The 24,752-nt window shown below is 38.4% G+C and overlaps 2 protein-coding genes across 2 annotated transcripts in view; one reads left to right on the top strand and one right to left on the bottom strand.

Annotated features, from left to right (window-relative positions):
- PLS1 (plastin 1) overlaps positions 1–12,897 on the bottom strand; it is a 77,243-nt gene extending 64,346 nt beyond the window's left edge. The window contains exon 1 of the mRNA XM_067540681.1: positions 12,766–12,897. The gene's annotated coding sequence lies outside the window, so the exon portion shown is untranslated. The remainder of the gene's footprint in view (positions 1–12,765) is intronic.
- Positions 12,898–14,640: 1,743 nt separating this feature from the next.
- ATR (ATR serine/threonine kinase) overlaps positions 14,641–24,752 on the top strand; it is a 77,328-nt gene continuing 67,216 nt past the window's right edge. Inside the window, exons 1-8 of the mRNA XM_067543403.1 lie at positions 14,641–14,699; positions 16,427–16,518; positions 18,006–18,149; positions 19,081–19,958; positions 21,183–21,373; positions 22,510–22,698; positions 22,931–23,160; positions 23,743–23,895. Of these exons, the coding sequence (XP_067399504.1) occupies positions 14,641–14,699; positions 16,427–16,518; positions 18,006–18,149; positions 19,081–19,958; positions 21,183–21,373; positions 22,510–22,698; positions 22,931–23,160; positions 23,743–23,895 (1,936 nt within the window). The remainder of the gene's footprint in view (positions 14,700–16,426; positions 16,519–18,005; positions 18,150–19,080; positions 19,959–21,182; positions 21,374–22,509; positions 22,699–22,930; positions 23,161–23,742; positions 23,896–24,752) is intronic.

Raw genomic sequence — 24,752 nt, forward strand, 5'->3', positions numbered from 1 at the left:
GCAAGCCAAATCAGATTATGATGATATCAGGAAAAAAATAAAAAACCCAAAACTGAGGAGGGAAACAAATGAAAATGTTATAATTGCAAAATCCCTAATCAAAGAAATAAGATTAGGTTATGTTAACACTGTGAAAATAGCTGACTAGATAAAAAAGCATACCTGATCTAGTAATAACCAAGAGGTTGCAAGATGGGGATCTTTTAGTTAAATGTAAAAATAAAAAGCATGCTGATAAAATGCTAGGTAAAGTTAAAATAAGTTGCCAGATACCAAGGTATTTGACTGAAAGAAAGGGTAATACATGGAGTGCCATTAGAACTTACTAGTGATGAGATAACAAAAAGCATAGGAGAAGATAAAGTAAGCAACTAACTAGTAAACAAGGAGAAGAAAGCAAGCCATCAACAGCAGTGCTTATTACATTTAAGTGAGGAACTCCACCTGAGAAAGTAAATACTAAGGTTTCAGATCTTTAGAACCAAGCCAAATATCTCCCATCCCCTAGGTGTTATAAGTGCCAGTGGTATGGACATGTAGCAAATGTTTGTAAAGGAAAAATGATATGTGGTAAATGTGGGAAGACATTCCTATAAAAATTGCCCAGAAGGGGAGGAGGTCAAGTGTAGTAATTGTGGTGGCACTGACAGTCCAGCATAGAGAGGGTGTATTGCAGTAAGACAAGCTAAGGAGATACAAAAGGCAAAAATTGTTAACAACATATTTTATATGGAAGCTGTAAAGAGACTCTCAAAATATTAGGTAAAGAAGGAGAAGAAAATCAGCACAAGAAAAGGGGAAGAGCAGACATAGCTTTACTCTCTGATAAACACTGCAGAAGGAATAGGCAATGATATATAAGTAGTGAAAAAAAAAGGTTTATTTCATTTATGATGGAAGAAATAAATTGCACATCACAAATGGAAAAATCAGAAAAAAGGAAAATTATAGCAAGGGCAGTGGAAAACTACTTGTATGTTAACAACCTGTCAAAGGACTATATTAATGTGATTTTGAATGAGGTTAATTGTGATCCTCACACTAGTCATATTTCACCATCTTTTGTTGGAGTGCACACAGTTTGATATCACGTGGTCAAGAACTAAAAGAAAATATCCTGGAAATGAAAAGTAAAGCAGATGTCATATGTATCCAGGAAACACATGGTTAAAAAGCTTGCTTTTAAAATTCCAGGGTATATTTCCTTCAGGCAAGATCAAAAACTAGGAAGAGGAGGAAGCATTGTACTTTCATAAGAGAAAGATTAAACTACATAGCAATGGATAATGAAGAAGTAAGTCTTGAATAGAATGCAGTTGAGATCCCAGTGCAAAAAAGAAATCTTTCTTTAAGTATTTATAATATCTATAATCCGAGAAGGAAATCAGAAAGCTCAGAGTTACAAGAAATAGTGAAGAATGCTAAAAGACCATATATTATATGCAGTGATTTAAATAGTCATAATAAATTGGGGGTGGTAAGACAACAGATAACAGTGGTCCATGTTTAGAAAATTTCACTGATGAAAATAATTCAGTGGTTTTAAGTGATGGCACCCCAATTAGATTTAATGCAGCAGACAGTAATTTTTCTTGATGATACTATACTGAAGATGAAGATACTATGCTGAAGAAATGGTTTTGTATCCATAAGCTTGAGAAACCTATTGATATCAGCAAGAATATATCCCCAGGTAAAAATAATATATGCAAGATATTTCTTAAATAACTCTCTGAAAGCAGCTTGAGGATTTTCTTGGAATAGCATAATATTCTGAGATGAAAAAAAGTGATAGTAGTAGGATGAAAGCATGCAGCAGTAATTCCAAAATTAAAAAACAGGCAAACTATCCACAAAAGTGGATGCTTATAGATCTATTGCCATTGCATTTTAATTTAATAATTTAATTATGGATAGAAAGTTGCATGTCCAAACATGAATTTAAATTTATTTTATAAACTTAAAGGTAAAAAAGAGAAAAATTAAAATAAAAAATTAAGTCTACCAAATGAAAAGTGGAGTCAGTTTTTTCTAATTTACAGATGGTCCAAAAAAGAAAAAACAGAAAAAGTATAGCAATTGCATACCAAAATTTTGAATTAGTACATCTAAAAGAATATCTAATTTTATAGCTTTCATGACAGCCAAACTAGTAGCAATTATGCTAGCACTAAACTGGATCTGGGATGTGTACGCCGAGAAGTGGCGGTCATTTTAAAAAAAAATTCAATCTCAGTTCTTATGGTGATAAAAAGAGTGTCTCAATGTGAAATAGTAATTTAATTAATGAAATTATATTTCTAATAACAGAGTTTGTACAGTTGGGGATATGGATAGCATTAGCTGGGATCTCAGTGCATATTGGGATAACGGAATGAAATAGCAGACAAAGCAGGTAAAATTACTGTAAGAAATGGAAAGATTGACATAGAAATATAGGAATTCAGAAGCCTAATACAGAAAAATTTAAAAGAATATTGGAAAAAAAATTGGATTAATGAAAAATGAAGTTATTTTTTAATTGTGCTCTAAAGTTGAGGATAACAACATACTTCAGGGCCTATATAGGAGAAATGAAGGGATTTTGTTTAGAGTACTAATTTGCCATCAGGATTGAATTTAGGGGCAACAATTTTGAATGGACCAGGCAAGATTGAGGATATGATGTTCCCAGTAAATGAACAAAAGCAACACTTCTCAAAGTCACACTGCAAAAGAGTGCTCATGAATGGTGAGAAACTGAATTGGCATTGCCTAATTTGCTTGAAATCAATGACAAAATATTTGACAAGAATGCCAAATCATTGCTTGCACTTTCCAGGTACAATTAGTGTCACAATTTAGCTGATGCTCTGTAGCAACATGAAAAGTCAACCGGCCATTTTACGGTCTAATCCAAACGGATCAAGGTTGAGTCCAGGCTCAAGCTGAATAAATGCATAAATGCAGAAAACCAGTGCACTATTAATGTAGAAAGCCAGTACTGGAGGAATGTGCTCAAGCATCTGATCTCAATTACCCTCTTCCTTGCAAAGAATAATTTGGCTTTCTGGGGCTCATTGGATAAGCCCTTCACTGAACATAATGGTAATTTCCTAAATTGGTAGAGCTCATCCATGACGTTGTATTTCCCATGTCAAGTAGTTTGTGAAGAAGCTATGGACCATTACTGCAGCGAAACAATTCAAAACAAATTGACTGACCTTATGGCAAGGAAGGTACTTGATAACATATTGATGTGGCTCAGCAAAGCCAAATACTATGCCATAATAATGAACTGACATTAGAAAAGGTCATTTATAGTAAAATTTGTTTGTTGTATCCAAGTAAAGGAACACTATTTGTTTCTGGTCTGTGGATGACTCTGCTGGAAAAGGCCTAACAGAACTGTTTATGAATGTTTTGAATGAGAATAAAGCTTCAGGACTGCCGCATCCAAGGCTCCCACAACGGCGCAAACATGAGGGGAAGAAATAGTGGCCTCCAGGCAAGGATCCTTGCACTGAATCCAAAAGCTTTCTTCATGCCTTGTAGCTTCCATTCCCTCAACCTGGTTGTGTCAGATGCAGCGTCATCTTGTTTAGATTCGGTATCTCTCTTCAGAGTACTGCAAAGGGTATATGTTCTGTATTCAGCATCTATTATCAAGTGGAAGATCCTCACGGACAATATTTCAAATCTGACCATGAAGCTGCTAAAAGGCCATTGAGGTACCAAGTGACTGAGGACTACGATGCCCTGATGGAACTAGTTGCGTAAAGCCGAAGCCGGAATCTGACACAAGACACAAAGCCTGGCAAAAGAGATCACTGACTTCAAATTTCTGGTCTCAGTTGTGGTTTGGCATGATATCCTGTTCCAAGTAAATGTTGTAAGCAAGGCATTGCAAACTGATTCAGTGGAAATCATGATCACTACTACTTTAATGAGAAGCTGCCTTGATTTCGTTGTGGCCTACAGAGACAAAGGATTTGAAGATGCCATCACTGATTCACAATAAATGGCAGAAAACTTAGGAGTTGAGCCTGTCTTCAAAAAAACTCATATTCATTGGAAGAAGAGACAGTTTGGTTATGAGGGCAGAAATTAAGTGATGGGAAGCTTGAAAGAAAAATTCAAGAGGGAGTTTTTTTGCTTGCTCATTGGCACTGCTCAAGTGTCCATTGAAGAAAGATCTGGACAAATGAAGCACCACAAAAAGACCTGGGAGTTTTTCTATGACCTTAGAAAGCTGCTGGCAGACAAGAAATCACTCTTGAACAATTCTATGAACCTTCACTAGACGCTGACACACGGGGAATGTTCGGATGTCAGTGATAAAGACCTCTATGTCAAATTGGACAACATCTGTCACATTTTGCCACATGGGAAGCACTCTCTACTCTAAGCTCTCCAATTCATTCTTAATGAACAGCTGAAGGACACTTTTCCTAATGTGTCGATAGCTTTGAGCATTCTGCTCATGCTGCTGGTCACAATCGCAAGTGGTGAGTGCTGCTCTTTGAAACTCAGGCTCATTGAAATATACCTTCAATCAATGATGGCCAAAGAGAGATTGACATCGCTTGCTATCTTATCACTTGACAATGCCATTGGCCAGTCTTTGGATCTCTCTGATGCTGTGCTTCAGTTTGCCAGGGCAAAGGCAAGAAAAGTGACTTTTTAAATTAAAGGATTCTACAGCTGTCACCTACTAAAACACTATTTAAAACTGGACCCCCCCAATGTTGGTATACAGTTCAATTTCTTGATGTTAGTACATGTTAGTACATGTTAGTACATTATTCTTAAAATTAAAGTTTCTATAAGTTTAGAGGAAACAATTTTTTTATTTGCTAATATATGGCATGAATAAACACAGATTTACAGATCATAATGTGCAAATGTATCATCTTATTATATGTAGAGCCTTGCGCAGATACAAATATGTGGATCCGCATTGGCTCCGCATTTGCAGGAATAAACTTTCACCACACCCACAATCTGCAATCCGCCCTCTAAAAGATTTACCCGCATCTGCATATCAGCTGTTTTGGAGCCAACAGCCCTCCATCAGTTATTGAGCCCCTGCTACCCCAAACAGCTGATGACCCCCACCTGCCTAACAGCTAATCAGCTGTTGAGCCCTGACAGCTGCCTAACAGCTGATCAGCCCCTCTCCCACCTAACAGCTCCTGAGCCCTCCTAGCTGCCCCTCCCACCTTACAGATGATCAGTCCCACCCTCCCGCCTAACAGCTGATCAGATGTTCGTTGCACCCTTGGTTTGCAGCTGCTCCAGCCCTGCCCCAAAAGTCACAGAGGTCAGGACCATCGAACCACAATCCACAGGAAATAGTCTGTGGATATCCACATCTGTGAATATAAAGGGGCTCTAATTATATGACAGGGATAAATCACGGGTGAAAAACTTGCATCAAAGTCATGAAATGGGCTACAAATACAAAAAAAAAAAAGGTATTAAAAAGGTATTAACAAATGGAGGGGGGCGCTGAAGACACTTCTCTCCTGGGGCACCATTTGGTCTAGGGCCAGCCCTGTTAGTCATTATGGCATGAACAAACATTTCTTTTGAATAAATAGACACAAAGATGGACTGTGTGTACTCTGAAAGGTGGAAGAAACAATTGGTTACCTTTTATGAGTATGTAAAGACTTTGATGAAGAAAAGGGAAAGCTTTTTGAGGAATTCATATGTCTTAAGGTAACAAGGTTAGATTATGTTTCTAAGTAAAATTATCAGGGAAATAGGGTAGTATTAGAAAAGTGTTGTTACATTACCTGAAGGACACAGGGCAGAGTGAGAACATAAACCACTAAGTATTTAGGAATTATAGCTGGTAACATCTATAGACTTTATTCAGTCAAGTCTACTTCACCATTTAAAAAAAAAGAAAAAAAGAAAAGAAAGAAAGGGGCTGCAAACAGGGTGAGCTTCTGCAGTCATTTTCTGGGAAGAGAGAGTTGAGAGACCAAGAGGCTGAAGGAAGAGACCCAGAGGAGAAGAGGTGGGAAGTGGCCTCACTGGGAAGCAGCCTGAAAAGAAGACTGAGAAGGAGAAAGGAAAAAGACCAGATAGGCTTTTCCAGAGGTATGGTGGGAGCCTGATTCAGAGGGAATAGACCTGATGAGCTGGAGCCTGCCTGACCTCTTGAGTAAGGGGACAGAGGAGTGTGCCAGCCTCTGAATCATGAGGTTGATTGAGGCACAAGAGGACAGCCTAAAGCAGCAGATGCATACCTGCGACAAGGTGGTTGCCAGCTGAGTCCTCCCAGGCTGAAGAACTGGTTTTGTATACATTTTTAATGGACTCTAGCAATGGACTCCATGGTGCTGGAAGGGACAGGAATCTGTAAAGTGGCCTAGTGGAAGAGCCAGGACACACTTTTGGCCAGAGTTGCATGAAGGACAGTGGGGGAAACTGAGGCAAAAGTGTGCAGCAATGCCACACCCGGCCAGAAAAGGATGTGTTGGGACAGCAGCTTTGATACACACTGACAGGCTCTGGAAGAAATTGCATCAAGCCCTCCTATGTCATAGGGAGGCAGTTAGTGGCAGAGAGAGACCTTTGAAGGATGTGAAAATGAAACTTGAATAGGGCGGGGGATAGGGCAGAGGAATGATCAGGGTTCAAAGAGGAGTTTGAAGGTTCCAGCAAGAAAGCAAGTCTAAAAATGTGAACCTCTTAAGAAAATTAAAACATGTAGAATAACATCTGAAAACTGTTTTGGCAGGTGTAAAGGGGGAGATGGGACATTTGACAGTATAATGAGGATATCATGAGCTGTACACCAGGGAGGGGAGGGGCAAAATCAGTCAGTCAAATTATAATTATGGGGAAGAAATCTGCCAAGAGAACCCAGAAATAATTTTTCCTCACAAAGAAAAATCATACATTTTAAGTACAATTTAGAGTTGTAGATTAATTGTACTGGCCAGATTTGGATTGCAAAGAAGAAACTAAAGCAGAATTTGGCTAGCAATTTGTATCATTGTACTGAATAAGCATGGTTTTATTTAGAGCATTTATTAACCTTGAATGTACTGAGGCTTTTTTTTGTTAGATGTGTTTAGAAAAGGAAGACTTGTGCTTTTCGCTAGCAGTGGAGCAATCCATAAATTACCTTTACTACTACAAACAGTAACACATAAATTGTGACTCTTTTGAAAATAATTTACTATGTAGTTGCCTAGCTGAAGCGAGTTGTGACACATAGTACAGATCAAAGTCCCTACCAACTCTTTGAAATCGACTAATCAAAAACAACTCAGTCCTGCAGCTCATACTGTGACAAATCCTTTAAATTAGTATTCAAGCAAATATAATCTTCCTGATAATGTAAAGCCTGGTAAATGGGCTTTTATCTCATGTCAGAGGTGTTACCAAAGGGTGGCTCATAAATCCAGACTGAAATTTACCAATGACTACAACAGGAGAAATGGGTTAGCTAATTTTAAATGAATTAATAGGCTAACTTTGATACCTGAGCAGATTGCTTTGGCTAATACCTGTCACTGATAAGAGAACATGCACAAGAGAACACCAGAAGAAAGCTGATAATCACCTCCCCACCAAACACATATATATCTCTTTTGCTTTATAAATAATTTATCCCTGAAGCTTAGTGATGCTGTAAATGAATCTACAGCAATCTCACTGATGAGCTGTTACAATGCATCATCTTTATTCCTTTTAGAAACATCTAACTAAAATAATTCAGAGCTGGAAAAAAACAGGAACTCATCCAATATTCTATATTTAGTAATATGAAAAACAAACAGTATAAGATGGTAGCTTGTGCATGGGTGTCTACACCCATTCAAATTAAATGGAAAACATCAGAAAGGTCAGTATAATCTAATGAGTCAATGAACCAAAGCTGAAATCATGTAATTAGTAATTATATCACACACAATATATGGGAGACCAAAAGAGGAGTCCCCTTTACTAAATGTTTGATTCTGTTCCCCCCCCCCCCCCTTTTTTTTTTACATGAGTAACTCCAATAAAGTCCAAATGGTCTCTCAATAAAATTTGACATAATGGAAAGACTTGTAGTCATCATATAGACTTCAGAGGTGGTCTTTTACATTAATAACCAGAACAACTCTTTATTTATATATAACTCCATCTGACTAACATTAGGTTTTTTTAAAATATCCTTTTCCATACCATAATAAGTGATGAGCATTAGTCAGGTGTGTAAGCTTTGAGGTTGAAGTGGATTGGTGTTATGACATTCTATAGGAAATGGTTTACACACCTCCCCAAATCCTCTATGCCCAAATGTCCTGGTGTTGGCTTAATCAGATTTCTTTTTTTAGTACTGCATGTAGAATTTACTGCTTCCTAGTAGCTAGTAAGGATACAGGGGCTCCTTAGCTACTGTGATTATTCTATTTGATAGAATGAGATCCTATTATTTACAGGTATTATCAAGTGTCGTTTTGTTGATCAGTTTTAGACTGATTTAGTTTTTCTCCCATAAGTATTCCACATGTCCTTCTCAGTGCTATGAAAATATTCTCTTTAATTAGTCATTGGTATAAAAAAGCAGGCCCTGGATGGTATTAGCATGTGATATGGGTGCTAAAAATATAGATATGGGTGCAAACTTTTGTATGAATTTAAATCTATTCTGTCCACTCAAAGCCCATGTATATTTGGCTTTATGTTGGTGGAATTCAAAAGTTCTGGAAAGGTGAAATCCACCCTTCCAATTCAATTAATAATCAAAACAGGTATGATTTATTGATTTAAGGACATTTACTTTGTATATTTTGACATATGATAGTTTTTGAAGTGCTAACTTTTAAAATCTCAGTCTCTACTGTTATTTACTAATTTTCCAGACCCACCTCCATAATTTCCAGCAACTATGAAACACTGATCTTATCCTCAAAATTATATATATATATAAAAATAATAATTTAAATAGGCTTGTCAGAATTCAATTTTTATAGCACCCAAAAAAGTATTAGATGCTTTACAAATATGTAAAACCCATCCCAACCCCAAATAACTTACTAATCATGCAGACAGTTATACACATGCCTAACTTAACACTGTGAGTAAAATCATTTAAATAAGTGGGACTTCTTATCTAAGTTAAGCAAGAGCAAAAAAATTTGGATGATCAGGGCTTACACAGACAACATATAGATCTAAAACAAAAGAGACACAAGAAACATTATTTGTTTGTGATGTGTTATGTTTTCTTTCCTTGCTCTATTGTGACCATTAGCTTTTGTCATATACATTAGTTGAATTTCTACTCACTTGCTTTTTAGTGGCCAGTTAGTTTGCAGTCCATATCCAATGTTTTATTTTTTAATCTTTTCCTCTAATCAATGTTTATGTATCTGTTATTCTGTTTTCAGTAATCAAACTAATATTACAATAATTGGATTCACTTTAAGGATTGGCTTTTACTTTCATTTAAACTTGTGCCATTCCATTTGAGTTTTATGATGTACAGGAAACAGTACAATATACAAGGCACACAGCCAGCAGTGAGATTGGTGCCATGATCATGACCATATATGGAAATAAACCTTCAGGTAATCACACAGGCTATCAGGTGTACTTGTAGCACCCATGCAACTGGTAAATTATAATCAGAACCTTGGTCTCACATACAATTAGTATCTATGTCGGAAGATATGTATATAAACATTGGAAATTATGTGCTTAAGATCTTTTAATTAAAGGCAGGTCAATCAAAGATAGCAGGCCTTGAGACAAACTTCTCTAGATAGTAGGTGGGAGACACTTATTTCCTCATCTAACCATTCTGTGTCTTACAATAGAAATCTATTAACATATTAAATCATATGCTAATTAGGAGCTTTCAGGGACTTCAAAAGAAAACTAACAGGAAGAGGTCAACACAGAGGGTGGGGGAGAGCTTTGTTTTCAGGTGAAGATCAAAGGTCTAGTCTGGTATATCTGGAGTGCAGATGAACTTCCAGGTATCCTTCAATCTGTGAAGACAAGCTACCAGAGGGCTTGATATTATGAAAGTAAGGTCGCAGTCATCCTGCCTGAAAACGCTGGGAATAGGATTGAGGGTAAACTAGCCTGTAGGAGACAGGGGAAAGTCTTGTGAGTTAAGTTTAGCAAGCATGTTATGATTTTATTTTATATGTAATCATTTGTTTCCAATGTCCTTTCTTACTATCATTTGAATCTTTGTTCTTTGATAATAAACTTTGGATATGTCTACACCTAAAACACTATGCATGCTTCAGGGTAGACATTCAGTACAATGACGGAGGGAATTTTGCCATTTCTATAGTTAAGCCGCCTCCCCCAGATGCGGTAGTTAGCTCGACAGAAGAATTCAATGTTTATAGCACTGCCTCTAGTTGGATCACAGTGCCTTAGGCAGAAAGATGTGGACAAGGAGGTGTGAGATACTGGGACGAGGAATGGATGGGACAAGATAGGAAGGAGAGAAATGTGGAGAGACAAAATGGGGAAGAAAGAAGCTGGAGAAGAAAGGAACAACAGGGGAGTGGGAAAGGAAATGAGAAAGGCAGCAGAGAGAAATAGAAGAAGTGATCATTAGCACAAAAGAAATTACTGAGCCATTTATTGTCTGTCTGGTCTTTGCTAATGGATACTGAAACAGAGATGGTTCTGGGTTTTGTGGGGCCCTGTAAAATGTAAGACATGTGAAACCTCTAGAAGACTTCCATAGCCCACATAGCATATTGGGATTTGAGTACTGAGCAGGTCATGGTTTCTTGCCATTATGGGAATACTGGAGAGTTTTAGCAATAGGATAGGGCAGACTCAGGGAAATTTGGCAATAGGTTACAACATGTGGAAGGAGGTGGCAGAGAGAGCTTTGATAAATGGGAGAAACTTAGACTTCCACAATTAATTTTTCATATTTTGTCAGGGGACTTGGTTGTGGTGGACTGTTGGGTAAGGCTATTTCATATAAGAGGCATTTACAGAAAAAGCAAGAGTATCATCTATTAATATAATTGGCATATGATCATAGCTGGCCCTGTATTAAAATGAAATAATACGTAATCCTGAATTTATGACACAGTGAAATGTTATAGAAATGCCATAAATGCATTACTGTGATTTCACTGCTGGACTGGTAGAGAAAAATAGACTTGTTTAAGCCTTCCTCTTTAAGACTTGTAAGCTTGTAGGGAAAAATACTTGTTTAAGCACTTCTGTGTATTAGTGGTGCTCCATGTACCCTATGACCTAATAAATGTGTGCGAAAAGTCCTCTTTGGGCCTGTGATGGGAATTAAAAATGCTAATACTCTATCCACATGGAAGCTACAATCCCAAAATAGCTAGATGTTTGTCCTAAAAGTATCAGCAATTAAACAGTTAATGTTGACATTTAAACTGCCACTGAGTACGAAGTGTACACTAATAGTGAAATTCAAACTTTTTCTATTATTTCTGCTTAGCTATAGACTCAGGAAAACAGTGCAGCATCAGCTTATATTTGGAAGGTTATCTTCACAACCCTAAGGGCTGGAAAATTGTTTTTTAAATGAAAGTTTAAATTCTGCAGAAATGTATATGCATACCAGAAAATTGCAAATCTGATCTCTGGTTTAATCTGATCTCTTTTCATTCCAAAATTTGATGCCACATGGCAGGCACCAGGCAAAGCTTAGGACTCCTGGTTGCACCATGGGAATGACATTCAACAGAATTAATATATATGTTCATTTAGCAGCAAATTTTGCAATAAGTAATTTTAAAAATAAAGGGAAATACAATTGTGTATTTGAAAGTATCCTGAAATATCCCAATTCGTTCCTATCCTATAAAATAGAGCTTTGATCTTTGAAACGGTAGAACAAACAAATAGCAATTTAAATTTAGCTGTGTATATATACATATCATGGGGGGGAAGTGTGACCAGTTATGAATGAAAAGTGAACTCCCAACAACTTTTTGAAGAGCATTCATTTAAAATGATTCAGAAATTGGAACATAGGCACATTCATTTCATTTATTTGCCTGTTTAACATGCAACATTCAAGCTTGAGAACTGGGGAGCTGGTACCAGAAGCAGAACCCATAGAGAGGATTTTATTTCAGTGTACGCTTACATGCACTACCATAAACAATGAAAGCAAGAAGTTTATCGGATTAAAAACAAATACAATAAAGATAGTGCGTCCCAATTAGGAACGCAAAATCAAAACTACAATCCCCCCTTGCATAGTCTCCTGGCTATTCATATCTACATTTAGACTCACACAGAGAAAACTCCTTGTTTCCATAGCCTGCAGACTGACTATGTAGGGCAATATATGATTAATCAGAGCTCCGTATTCTCTGTCATATCCTATTAACTCTCTTAAAATATACCTTTAATTTGCTGTCTAGTGTGAGGAAGCAGGGCGTTAACGTGAGATCTGATCAATCTTGTACCTCATCATCAACTTGCTGCAAGTGCCGTTTGGGGATTTTATTCTATTTCATACTTTGTGTTGAAGTCCATTTGTTTAAAGGGAATAAAATGTTAATTTAAAAAATAACCTGAATGTTTTCAAATATTTCGGACTATATCCTTCCCAATGCGAGCAGCAGCTGGCCGGCTAAAATGAATTGTAAAGAGCGTAAAGTTGATCAGTGCCGGAGATACCCTGGGAACCAAATTAAATACATCTTGTCAGCGAAGCCAAGGAGACCCACCCCTCTCTCCCGCGAAAGGTGCCAGGAGGGCACATTTAACACAAGGGTTTGTCCAGAATGTTCCTCTCCCCACCTTTACCTGCTGCTGGTCCTGAGTCACCGCCTCCTCCTGCTCCGGCTCCAGCGTCTGTGCCAGCCGCGAATACTTGCTGCGAGCTAGGAGACAGACACCTGCTGCCGGGAGCAGCCGCACATCCGCTGGACAGGCAGCTGCCGAGGCCAATCCTATTGCGTCCCTGGAGATGGGGCTCGGTTCCGAGTGGCGAGCTCCCTCCAGAGGGCTGGGCAGGACTGAGTGGCACTGCCAAGGTATCGGTGTCCAGTGTCTTAATTGGATAGTCCTGTGGCAGAAGGATTAAATAGTCGTTGGGAGATGTGGGGTACCTAGAACCCCTGCCTTTGCTGAAAGATGGTGGGGTACCTAAAATCCCTGGCCCTGAGCAGAGAGATGGAGGGGAAAACCAGGGCCCCTACCTCTGCAGGGCGATGTGGGGGTACCTAGGACCCCTGCCCTTGCTGGGAAATTATGAGGTAACCAGGAGGCTGGCGTGCTTCTCAGCGCAGGGGCATCATAGGGCAACAGAATTCACGGCTTTAAAAGCTTCTTGAAAAAGAAATATTGCCATGGGATGATGCAGGGCAGAGGCCACACGCCCCCCATTCCGGGCAGTGAGCAGGAGTGGGACGGCAGCCTCCCGAGTAGGAGCCCCCGTTTTGCGTATCCCCGCCCCAGTGTAGTGCGGAATAGAGAAAGCATCTAACAAAAACTGGCGTGGTCCAGGCCCCTAACACCGTAGCGCCACATGCTGGTCAGTTGGAGCTGGTGAGCCTATGGCCCTGCGACCCCTTAGATCTGGCATCTAGGGCCCAGGCTGCTACCTTCTTAGCCGCGCCTAAAGCCAACCCTTGAGGTTAGGACATTTCCTCCGCCTTAAATCTCGGGGGGAGAGGGGGAGCTGCTCAGACTTGCGCTGAGCTGTGACTCTGCTGTTGACAGAATCATCCATGAGAGCTAATTTTAGACCCAAGTTTACCTCAGATCTCTTTCCTTACTACACAGGAATGGCCAACAAAACAAAACAAAACAAAACAAAACGAAGCAGCTCACAAAGCAGAAAAACGTTATTGATCATTACAAAATATAACTTCCACCTCATGATACGCTTCCCGCGTTCTTGTTTTTCTTGGGACCCTACTCCGGTTTTTCCCCGCCTTCTTTTTGTTTTACCCATGTGATCCCTGAACAGTTGAGAGGTGGCAGTGACAAACCTCTCGAGCGCTAATTAAAACCTGAGATTGAAACTGCTTGCCTTTTAAACCAGGTGAACAACTAAATAGTCCTTGTAAAGCTATTGTCTGGACTGAACGGCTTCACATTGCCATTGCTTTCAGGGTATTTGAGATCGAGGAGCCGGGGCGCTGGCATCTCCGCGGTCATAAAAGATACTAATATCTCTGCATACTTGCCAGGGTGCTGATTTGCCCAGTTGGGGTGAACACACTGCCTAGCCAGCATGTTCTTGCTGCATTTCCACTTTTAAAACCTGAAGGTAGGACACCTGCCCTCAGCGCCCTGCTGATCTGCAGTGAATTATCAGGGTAGGTTACTTATGTATTTATTACAAAGTGTTTCCTCTCCGGCCCTCCCCGTCTGTGCAATAATACGTTCATCACGGCTCAGTCTCTCTCGTTATATTTTATTGCTCTTGGCTTAGGCTAAGCTGCAGGCAAGGGGTATCAGAGCAAGAGACAGTACAGACCTGCCTCTAAGCAGGGAGGAAGGAGAACGCGTTTGCTCTACGGCCTACGATGAACGGAGGTGTTTTGAGTTCTGCCGGGCACCGTCCAGACCTGCCTCTTCCGCCCCGGGGTGAGGGAGGGAGCAGCGCAGCGCGCGGACTGGCGGCGGGCTAGCCGTGGAATTGTTTCCCGGGCGGGTTCCCGGCCAGCTGCAATGGCCGAGCAGGGGCTGGAGATGGCTTCTATGATCCCAGCCCTCAGGGAGCTGGGCAGGTAGGTTAGCAGCGGCCCCGCACTGACACCGCCTCTCCCCGCTCCCTTCAGAGCCAGGAGCCTCCGGCTGCGCCTCCTGCTGCTGGGGCTCGCGACGGGGTGGGCTTGGGTGGCATGTCCCCTTCGTGCACCGCCCGGCCCCTGGAGGCGTCCTGCCCGGCCAGCGTGTGTCTGGAGCTCCGACATATCCCTTGGAAACGAACTCATTGAGCAAACCTTGGGGGGGTTGTCAGCGCTGGTCCCCAGACGAGCGTTGTAGCCAAGCCATAGCGTGACTTCCTTATGTGCAGGGACGGCCGGGTCCCCAGGTTGTGATGATGATGATTTGCATGCCGTGCTATTAAAAGCACCTAGAAATAACATTTTAAATGTCATTTGAAACGAATATTGCAAAAAATCTCTCACCATGATTGTTGAACTCCTCTTTTGCCTCATCCACTTTCCGTCTATTTTTAAATATTTCCTTCTCTTCAGTATCTGAACCCCTGACTGTGTCTCTGCTGCTGTTTTAATATTGACTTTGTCTTTGCATTGTTCAACTCTGCAAAGCTTTTTGGAACACTTGTTTGTTTGTAGTTTATCTGTGATGCTCACTACTGCAATATCTTAGCACCTCAGACACGCTAATGATTTATCTTCACAACAGTGATATGCTGTAAGAAAGTATTATTAGCATCCTTATATAGATAGGAAAATTAAGATGCAGTGAGGTTAAATTGTTCAAGGTCACATAACAAGACTGAGGGAGAGCTAGGAATAGAAACAAGGTTTGCAACATCCCAGTGCAGTACCGTAACTGCAAGACAATCCTGCTTCTCTTATAACTTGTATGTAAGATGTTTATATGAAATGTTGTTTAATTCTGCCCCTGTAGAAGTCTCACCTATTGTATGGGTGCAAAAGGTGAAGTTAGGTCTTGTCAATATAGTGAGTTAGTGGGTGATAAGCCTGGGTATGAAACTACAGTGCACTAGCTTGCCAAACACCAACTTGCTTTGTGGACCCTGCTACTGTACAGTGAAAGTCCTGGGGTGCATCTTAATATACTGTGCATGTTAAATTGCACTGCAGGACTTGCTCTGTGGACTCTGCTATTGCACAGTGAAAGTTAGTGTTGGGCAAGCTATTGTGCTGTAGGTTCACACCCTAGCTTGTCACCCCCTAACTCACTGTAGTGTATAGACAAGCCCTTAGTCACCTGAACACTTGGCATCACTACTCCCCATCCTGGACACAGACAGCTGCTCAGTTGAATAAGGGCAGTAATTCCTGTTAGGAAACAGTAACTGTAACTTTTTTCTGCTTCATTACCTCTCTGCACATGAACAGAGAAGTCAACATTTAGTGTAAATCAGCCCATCCCCACCAGACTATAAATATCCTCATGAGCCAGAGGCAGATTGCAAATATATCAAAAATACTTTTGCAGCAGAAATTAAGTAGTTCTTCAATACTTTGTAAAATCTAGTTCTTTGAAAAGTATGATTTAGTTGGTTGGACTGGTAATCCAGCAGTCAGCAAAACAGAAAATAAAAACAACCTTTTCTCATTTTAAAGACTTCTAGAAGGGCCCAATGCCAAACCTGAAATTCAGTGTATAATATTGTATTGCTCATACATTTTAAATAACTGGTCTTTTTTACTTTAAGATAAAAAAGTATCCTGGTGATAAAAAAGTATCCTGGTGATAATATACATTTTATAACTAGTTTTATTTTTAATTTCAGTGCTGGTCCAGAGGAATATAATATTGTTGTGCAGAAGCCAAGACAAATTCTCTGTCAGTTCATTGACAGAATACTTACAGATGTAGATGTTGGTAAGTAAAGCAGGTTTTTAGTGGCATATCACTTTCTTTCAAATGCAGTAGAACCCTGCTAATCTGCATTTTGTACATTCTCATCAAAAACTTCATACCCTCTTCCCCTCACTTCAACACAGATTTAGTAGCAGAATGAGGTCTCATGTTATCTTTACTTCATTATTTTTATAAAATATATAACAAAGTACTTACTAGTATAATATAAAATAATATATTTAAACCTAAACAATAAATTATAATTGTCAGAATAAATAAACATATAGATATTATGATGCATTAAATGAAGGCTTGTGTATTGTAAAATGTACAAAACCTGCAAACCCTTACTTGCAGGATAAAGAATACTTGCATAAAAAGGCTTTGCAGGATTGAGTTCCTATTTTGATATTTGTAGTTTAGTTTTTAATTTTAGAATACTGTAAGTATTATTTTAATACTTGTTAATTCATAGTGGGGCTCCTAGTTGTTAGTCTGAATTAATAAAGCTCTGCTGTTTCTGGAATACATGCTCCCCTGTGTTTTGTATTTATATAACAACTTTTCTGCAGATATACAAATAAATCTTTAATAATAGATTGTTTCAGGGACATAATCTCACCCAGTAGTTTAGATATGGCTCTGGCATTTTGCTTAATGAACTGATGACGTAAATAACACTCTTGTATGTGACACACAATATGATATGTTCGTTATTTCTTGAGACCCATGAGGAGATTGAGATCTTATACTATATCTCACTATTCTTCTGTTGGTACTTCATTAAAAAATCTGCTTTGACAGGTGCTTCTATATATATGGGCATTGTCACACAAATCCTCTGATATCTTAATTGCTGTCTGATCCTGAGAATTTTGTACATTAACTTCTCTCCTGTCTTTTTCTATCAACCATGAGGATTTATAAAAATCTGATATGATGTAGTGATGGGTTAGAGTTTTTTGGTTGGTTGTGCAAGGTAACTGTGATAATCCAGGATTTCTTCATTATTTCATTAAATTTATTGGATTCAATAGGCTGTGGTGAGTGGGATGGGGGAGGTGAGAGAGAGGTGTCTTACATTTCTTCCAGTTTTAGAACAATTTTAATGTGTTTTCTGCTTCGGTTTTTCTAACTTTCATCAAGTTTGGATTGGGAAAAACAGCAAGTCTTACTTTCTGCCATTTTCCACTGGTTGTATATATAGGTGGTATTAAAAGAATTGCATGTTAATACATGTTGATAGCACCAATAGGAGTATTTAAGCCAAATATCTTTTGTATATTTGAATTCTTCATATATGTTGATGTGACATAAATTAGAATATAGTAACTACAGTTGAGAACCTATATTGTGAGCATGTAATAATGAAATATTTTCCTGATTTGTAGCCATACAAAGCCATATTGTGTTGCACTACATTAGTTCGCATAGTGGAAATGTTTCTTTCCTTGAAGTTTGAAGTAGTTAAGGTGCAGTAATAATGTGAACATTTATTTTCTTTTCAGTTGCTTTGGAACTTGTCAAGAAAAGTGATTCTCAACCAAGTTCTGTGATGCTCCTTGATTTTATTCAACACATCATGAAATCTTCTCCCCTTATGTTTGTAAATGTGAGTGAAAATCACCAGGAAACTGAGTGCAGTTGCATTGGTGAGTTTGCTGAAACACTTTTTTACTTAATGTAATCACTGAAAATAACCTATCAAATTTCAATATTATACCCAGTAGATTACACAAAAGTCTGCTTTCCTGTTCTTGCTCTCTTTCATGTGCTCGCTTTGCATGCTGTGAATTAAATGAGTATTTGATAACCTATTATAATTGTAGGATGCATTAGATTTCTGTACATGTGGATTGCACAATACATATCCAAGGTCAGAATTTGTCCCTCTTGTCCATCACTGTTGCTTCTTGATTAAGACACTGGCCACCTCCTATCTGGGAGGTATCCTGGAGATGCGATCATTTCTTGGGTTTTGACAAGTATACTTGAGGTAGTGTGCCAAAGAGACAGAGGGAGGGTCTGTAGCAATTGGGAGCATATATTGAGTTAGGTGTCCTGACCCAAAATCAGTTCCTCCAGTTGGGATTCCCTTCCTCCTCCTGAGTCGTTTTCAGCAAAAGGCCTATCCCTAGAAGAAGCAATATGGAGGCATTGTGCACCTACAACAGAGACTAAAGGATGGAAATTTCCTTACATGAAGTCAAGAATGGCTGTATGCTGAAGAGCAGACTAGTTGCTGAAAATTGGTGGGCAGTGAGGGTAATGAGGATAGCCACTTGCCTAAGAGGAAGCAAGGATTACTTAGAGCATCTATAATGAAGAAAGGAAACTGTGCTGGCATGGGCTGTTATTTATGAAGCATGTGGAATGAGATGGATGTTTGGGACAAGTGTTCTTGGTACCCTAGTACAATTTACAATGGCTAGTTATGCTCATCTCATCTTTGGTGGAGTGTTAGGGTTAAGTATAGTTGTTAATGAAACGTTGTTTATATAGTTGTCTCTAAATAGTAATTTTAGCATCTTTAGCATATGAATCACAACATTTCCTGTGTGTGGTTTTTCTTTTTCTTTTTAGAATTTAGTAATTGGATTATAACAAGGCTTCTCCGAATTGCTGCAACTCCAAATTGCCATGTGTTGCACAAGAACATCTGTGATGTCATCTGCTCTCTCCTGTTTCTTTTTAAAACAAAAAGTTGCACTGTTTTTGAGGTGCTGACAAAAGATTTACTGCAGCTTTTCCAAGATCTAATTTTCTTGCATGAAAGAAATATACAGAGGAACTTGTCAATTTGGCCAGTGGTAGTAAACAGATTTTTAAGCAACGCAAATGAAAATCTAGGTTATTTAAGCTCAGCTACATTGCAATTGATGGGCATGCATGATGTGGAATGCTTGGAAATTACATTAATGACCATTCTGATTGACATTGTTTCTGATGTGTTTTTTGCAAGAGAGGACCTTATTCTGTGGGGGATAGGCTGCTCACTGTTGGAATATGGTAGACCAAAAATTAAAGCTTTAGCCTTGAACCTTTTAATAAAATTAATCCAATTAGGAGGGCCACCAGAACAGCCTGCCAGCATTTTCTTCACAGTCTTTTTTGGAATCTTACAATCAATACTCGAAATGGATGTTGTAAAATTAGAACTCTTTGAAGAACCACTGTCACTCTTGGTGAGGACATTATTTCCTTTTGAAACAGATTCTTATGTAAATATTGAACCTGTTTATCTAAATATGCTGTTAGAGAAACTTCGAGCACTGTTTGAAGCTGATGTGCTTAGACGTCTTAAGTCTGAAAAGTTGAAAGCAGCTTTGTGTCACATACTTCAGTACTTTCTGAAGTTTGTTCCAGTTGGATATGAATCTGCTTTACAAGTAAGAAAGGCCCATATCGGCACCATCTGTGGAATTTTTGTTGATGTAGTTGGAAGTCAAGAAGAACAAGAGGTAGGTTAATCTGAAAAAATATTTGCTGTTTTTATCCTCCATCTGCGTAAGGAAGAATACCTAGAAAATAACTTTGAGAAATGCATTAAGGTAGATTATTTGGGTTACAGTTACATCATGCCCTTCTTTCTGTTTCTTTAATTATATTCTTCACATAATGTCTAAATTCAGATTCTGATTCTGCAGTAGGATGTGTGTGGCTGACCCGTAATGCCTGCATGGAACCACATGAAGCCAGTAGGACTCCATGCAAGTTCAGAGTCTTGCCCACATACATCATAATGTAGAATTGAGGCTCAAGATTGTACCTGCCCTGAAGAATGTACAGTGTATCTGTATTTATACTTCAAAGTGCCTAGCACATTTTTTGCATTCTATAAAAATCAATAGATGCTTTTAATGAATGCAGATTGGTCATCTGTAATTGTGTGTAAACGATTGAGAAATTAGATAATGTTTCTTCCAGCCAAGTTGCTGTTGATTTGTTTGTATGGTGGTGCGCGGGAATCTTATTGAACTCATTTAAAATTTCTGTTAAAAAATTTGGGAGAGGCTATTGATATGCATGTGGTTGCAAAGCAGGGTAGGATAACAATATATAGGAGCAGATAACAATTTCTTACAATGCTGGTAAAATTGCTTGACTAGATAAAGACTACCTCAATAGCTACTGTCAGCACTGTAGGTTAGCAAGCAGGAAACTCATGCTGGATTTTCAAGGTCTCTGTGTGAAGTTGGTTTCTAAACCTGAGCAGAGTACAAAAATAAGTGGCATAGAAGTAGCATGTGCTTCCCTGATATTTATTAGATTGATAAAATAAGGGAATAAAACAGACTGAATGGATAATCCTGACTAATGGCTAAATAATGTGAATGAAAGAGAACTAGCAATAGCAATCCTCTCAGAAAAAAACACAGAAAGCTGCATTGATATATGAAAGCTTTTGACATATAATTGAGAGCCCTGCAAACACTTATTCAAGTAAGTAGTTCCATGAGTTCAGTGGGATTGCTCCGATAACTAAATTTTTCATATGGATAAGTGTTTGTGGAAGCAGCTTCTTATACAGGAGTTGTAGCCACTTTCTGGAGCTGACATAAAGTTGTGAAAGGTTTTTTCCTTTGCTATGTAAGAAATAATAGCACCTACCCATCTCTCTTGACAAAACGAGAAACAATATACATACTACTACTTTTATGTGTGTGCACATTTGTCTATCATAGTATCTGGTGAGTCCACTTTATGCAGCATTAAAAACAGAAGGGCTGGCGATCATTCAGGAGCTTCAGTGTCGGAACCGGCTGAATATCTCTGATGCAGATGGATGGAGCAGCAGCAGTGATGAAATTCCAGAAAAAAGGCAACGACTAAGTCTATCAATAAAGCATCCAAAGAAATCACCTATACCAGCAGGGTATGATATTTATTCAATAGCTGTTTTCTATAGCAATTTGGTTAGATCTTGCCAGTTAACTAGATGGTGAAATTGTGGCATTCAAAGCAATTCTTCTTGGCATCTCACAATACAATAAATGAATTGAGTCAATTTTCTTCAATTTTATTTTTCAAATTACTACTATCCAAAGATCATTTTATGGACTCAGTCATTATTTGCCCAATTTAACTTAAAAAAAGATAACTTTTTTTGCTTAATATATCAAAACCAAGCAGCCTTTAACTTTTTGTATATCTATAAATTAAAATAGCAAAATTGAGAGAATATATATTTTAAAATTTCTGTCTGTTTTATAGTTTGTATGCAAATTTTGTGTATGCCACACACAACATAACACATAATCCACTCATGTTTACTCTGGAGTCTCAAATACCTCATGATAATATGTAATCCACATGTATTTCATTTTTATTTAAAAAAATGTTTGTGTGTGGATATTCATAATTTTTAAAACTCATACAGTTTTGTTCCTATCTAAAATTACGCATTGTTTGTATAATTGAATGACCATGTTTTAGATCCTGGTCTTGTAGTTAGTGAACAAAAGAGACCACCAAAAAAACCCATACCACCAAAGGAGCAACATTAAAGCACTCGTTATTTGACCCATGATAATACCTTTTTAAAAAGGTGATTTGTATCTTCTACAGCAGCGGTTCTCAACCGGTGGTACCCGAAAAGGGGCAAACGGTGGCAGGGTTTCGAGGGAGGGCATTGTTCCCTCCATATAACCCCGCCGCCGTCGAAAGCCCCCCCCCACCGCCGCCGCCGCCAAGTCCCGTTTCCCCCCCCTCCCTTTTTTTTTCCCGAGTGGTATTCGGGGAAAAAAAGGTTGAGAACCGCTGTTCTACAGCCTTTCATGTGAGGCAGACTGTTTTAAGAATAATCGACCGAAGCTTTATTCCTCATGAATGAATATCAATTTGTGCTTCTGAAATTAATTTTTTTCTCTCTAAAGATAAGAGTTAAGCAAAGTCATTTTTCTATGGCTACATTCCTATCTCCAAAACTGGCTAGTTCTAGCATTCTTTATAAGGAATTGTATTTTGCTGAACTAATACTTTAAAAAAATAAAATAATATGTCTAATTACAGGCTTAGTCCTGTGAACATGAAAATGAAGAGCATGCTGTGGAATGCAATAAACAAGAAAGCTGCCTCCTTAGTATTTCTCCTGGAGCAAGATGCTCTGATGGTGGATATTCTTCAGATTGTAGAAGGGATTGCAATAATATTACGACTGGCTACCCTGTGTACGGTTCATTGTTCTCAAAATTCTAGCAGGTAAAAGTACCAAGTTGACCATTTTCTATCAGTCTTGCAAATATGTTATTACTTTGTGAACTTGTGTAACATCTATAAGGAGCTTACCTACGTACATGTTGGTGTGTAACTCTGGGAAAGCTGCCTGAGTTTTGAATAGCTGCATTTTTATAGGTAGACTTTTGCTTGTAATTTAGGGAAAAAGTCATAACGTTACAAAAATCACATGGTATTTAAATCTTTTCCTTAACAGCATGGATCATAAAGTTGCTCAGATGTGTAGCTTAAGCAGTCATAAACATAATGCTGCTTGGTCTTCAGATTCTGAGGTGAATGTACAGCTCATCTGGATTTCTTCTGACTTTGTCGTGAGAATAGTGACAGTCTGCAGGAACCTTTTAGAGTCTGCTGCTCAGATTGCTAACCTGGAGCCAGTGATTGACAGAATAGTGAAAATCTTTGATGCTTTATTTTATATGCAAGGTGAGAATTTGTTGAAATTAAAAGCTCTTTGCTGAATTCTGATACTTTGTAAACTTAAAAGTGCAGATAGAGATTGGTTGGTATATTGTGATAGATGAATTTATTAAAGTCTGAAGTTTGTGCCCGAACTGAATGCTCCACTTTTCAATGTACACAGTAGGAATCCTGGTTGCATTAAAGGCAGTTTTCATCAACTAGGAGGTTGTGGGGAGATTTTTCTCTGTGGAATGCATCCTTCTTGAAAATTAGTAAAGTGTATTTCCTTTTTCATTTATATGTGGTTCTGTTGCTGTCTCTCTTCTTCTTCTTCAGACAGAACCAATGTGTGGACAGTAAATATGCTTAAGAAATGAACTTTGTAGTTTTTTCACATAACTTTAGAATGTTTTGCTCTAACACATCATTGCTTTGCTGTTTCATTTCTAAAAGGCTGAATTCTGATACGTGGGTGGATTGGTACTGTACTTCTCTATAGGAAAATATAGTATACTTTCTTACTTAGCTACGTAGTAGAATATAATATACATCCATTTTGTAAGCCATATAGACTAACAAATACGGTTTTATGTGGGTTTTCCCTAGTAAAAATTCAGCTTAATGATCAGATTCTTGAAAATATATGTGGAATGTTATCTCTGCCATGGATTTACAGCCATTCTGATGACTCTTCTTTCAAGCTGTCTCCTTTCAGTTCTGATCTTCTAGGTCTGAACCAACAGATTGCAAATAGTTTCTGTAAGTATGGATACCATATTAGAACTCTTCTATGGTTGCACATTTGTGTATTTAATATGCTGCATATACATCGCTGCCCATTTAATATAGGCTTCACAAATCCATTTGCTAGTAATAAACAGGAGGCTTACCTTGGTATGTGCCAGGCTTTATCTATCAACTTTTTATTCAACATAAGATTTCACTGAAAATTCTAGCCCACATGGTTGTATGGGTAATCTTCTGACTGTGAATTGATGTAATGTTTTATCCCTGAATATCCAGTCAGCCTGACACAACAGAGAACAGTGAACTGACCAACCAAATCCTCAGATCTCTATCTCTTTCCAGCCATATGTTGCACTTGAAAGGAGATATTTAAAGTGTCAGAAAGCTAGCTGGTTTCTTATGTTTCTAAGGATTCCCAAGTCTATCTCTCTCTTTAGTAGTAAGTGCGTTAGTTATCTCTTTAGATACCAATCCATCACCAAACAACTTCTGCAAGACTGTGTCGCCTACAAGTATGGAATTATTAGATAAACACCTCTAAACATGTATAAATGGTTTTTTAAAAAAAGTTGATGCAGCGGAAAGATTTGGGGAAGAAGTTTTTAGCAATATTAACTTTGCCACATTGTATACCTTTGTTATATGGCCTACATTATTTGTGCACTAAAATTGACCTTTAACAAGAACACAGAAATAGAAAATATTACATGAGAACAATGTGGCTAGGGAACACTGCATGGGAAAAAAATTAGCTTATTTAAATGAGAGAGCAAAAGTTATTACAAAAGAAATGATGTATATAAACCATAGCATATTAAGTCTGTATGCAAAATATAAGAGACATGAGTATGCCTTGTATTAATTGCCTT

Source organism: Emydura macquarii, unplaced genomic scaffold (assembly GCF_026122565.2).
Source record: "Emydura macquarii macquarii isolate MOO-44397 ecotype Brisbane River unplaced genomic scaffold, CSIRO-AGI_Emac_v2 contig_18, whole genome shotgun sequence".
Lineage (NCBI taxonomy): Eukaryota > Metazoa > Chordata > Testudines > Chelidae > Emydura > Emydura macquarii.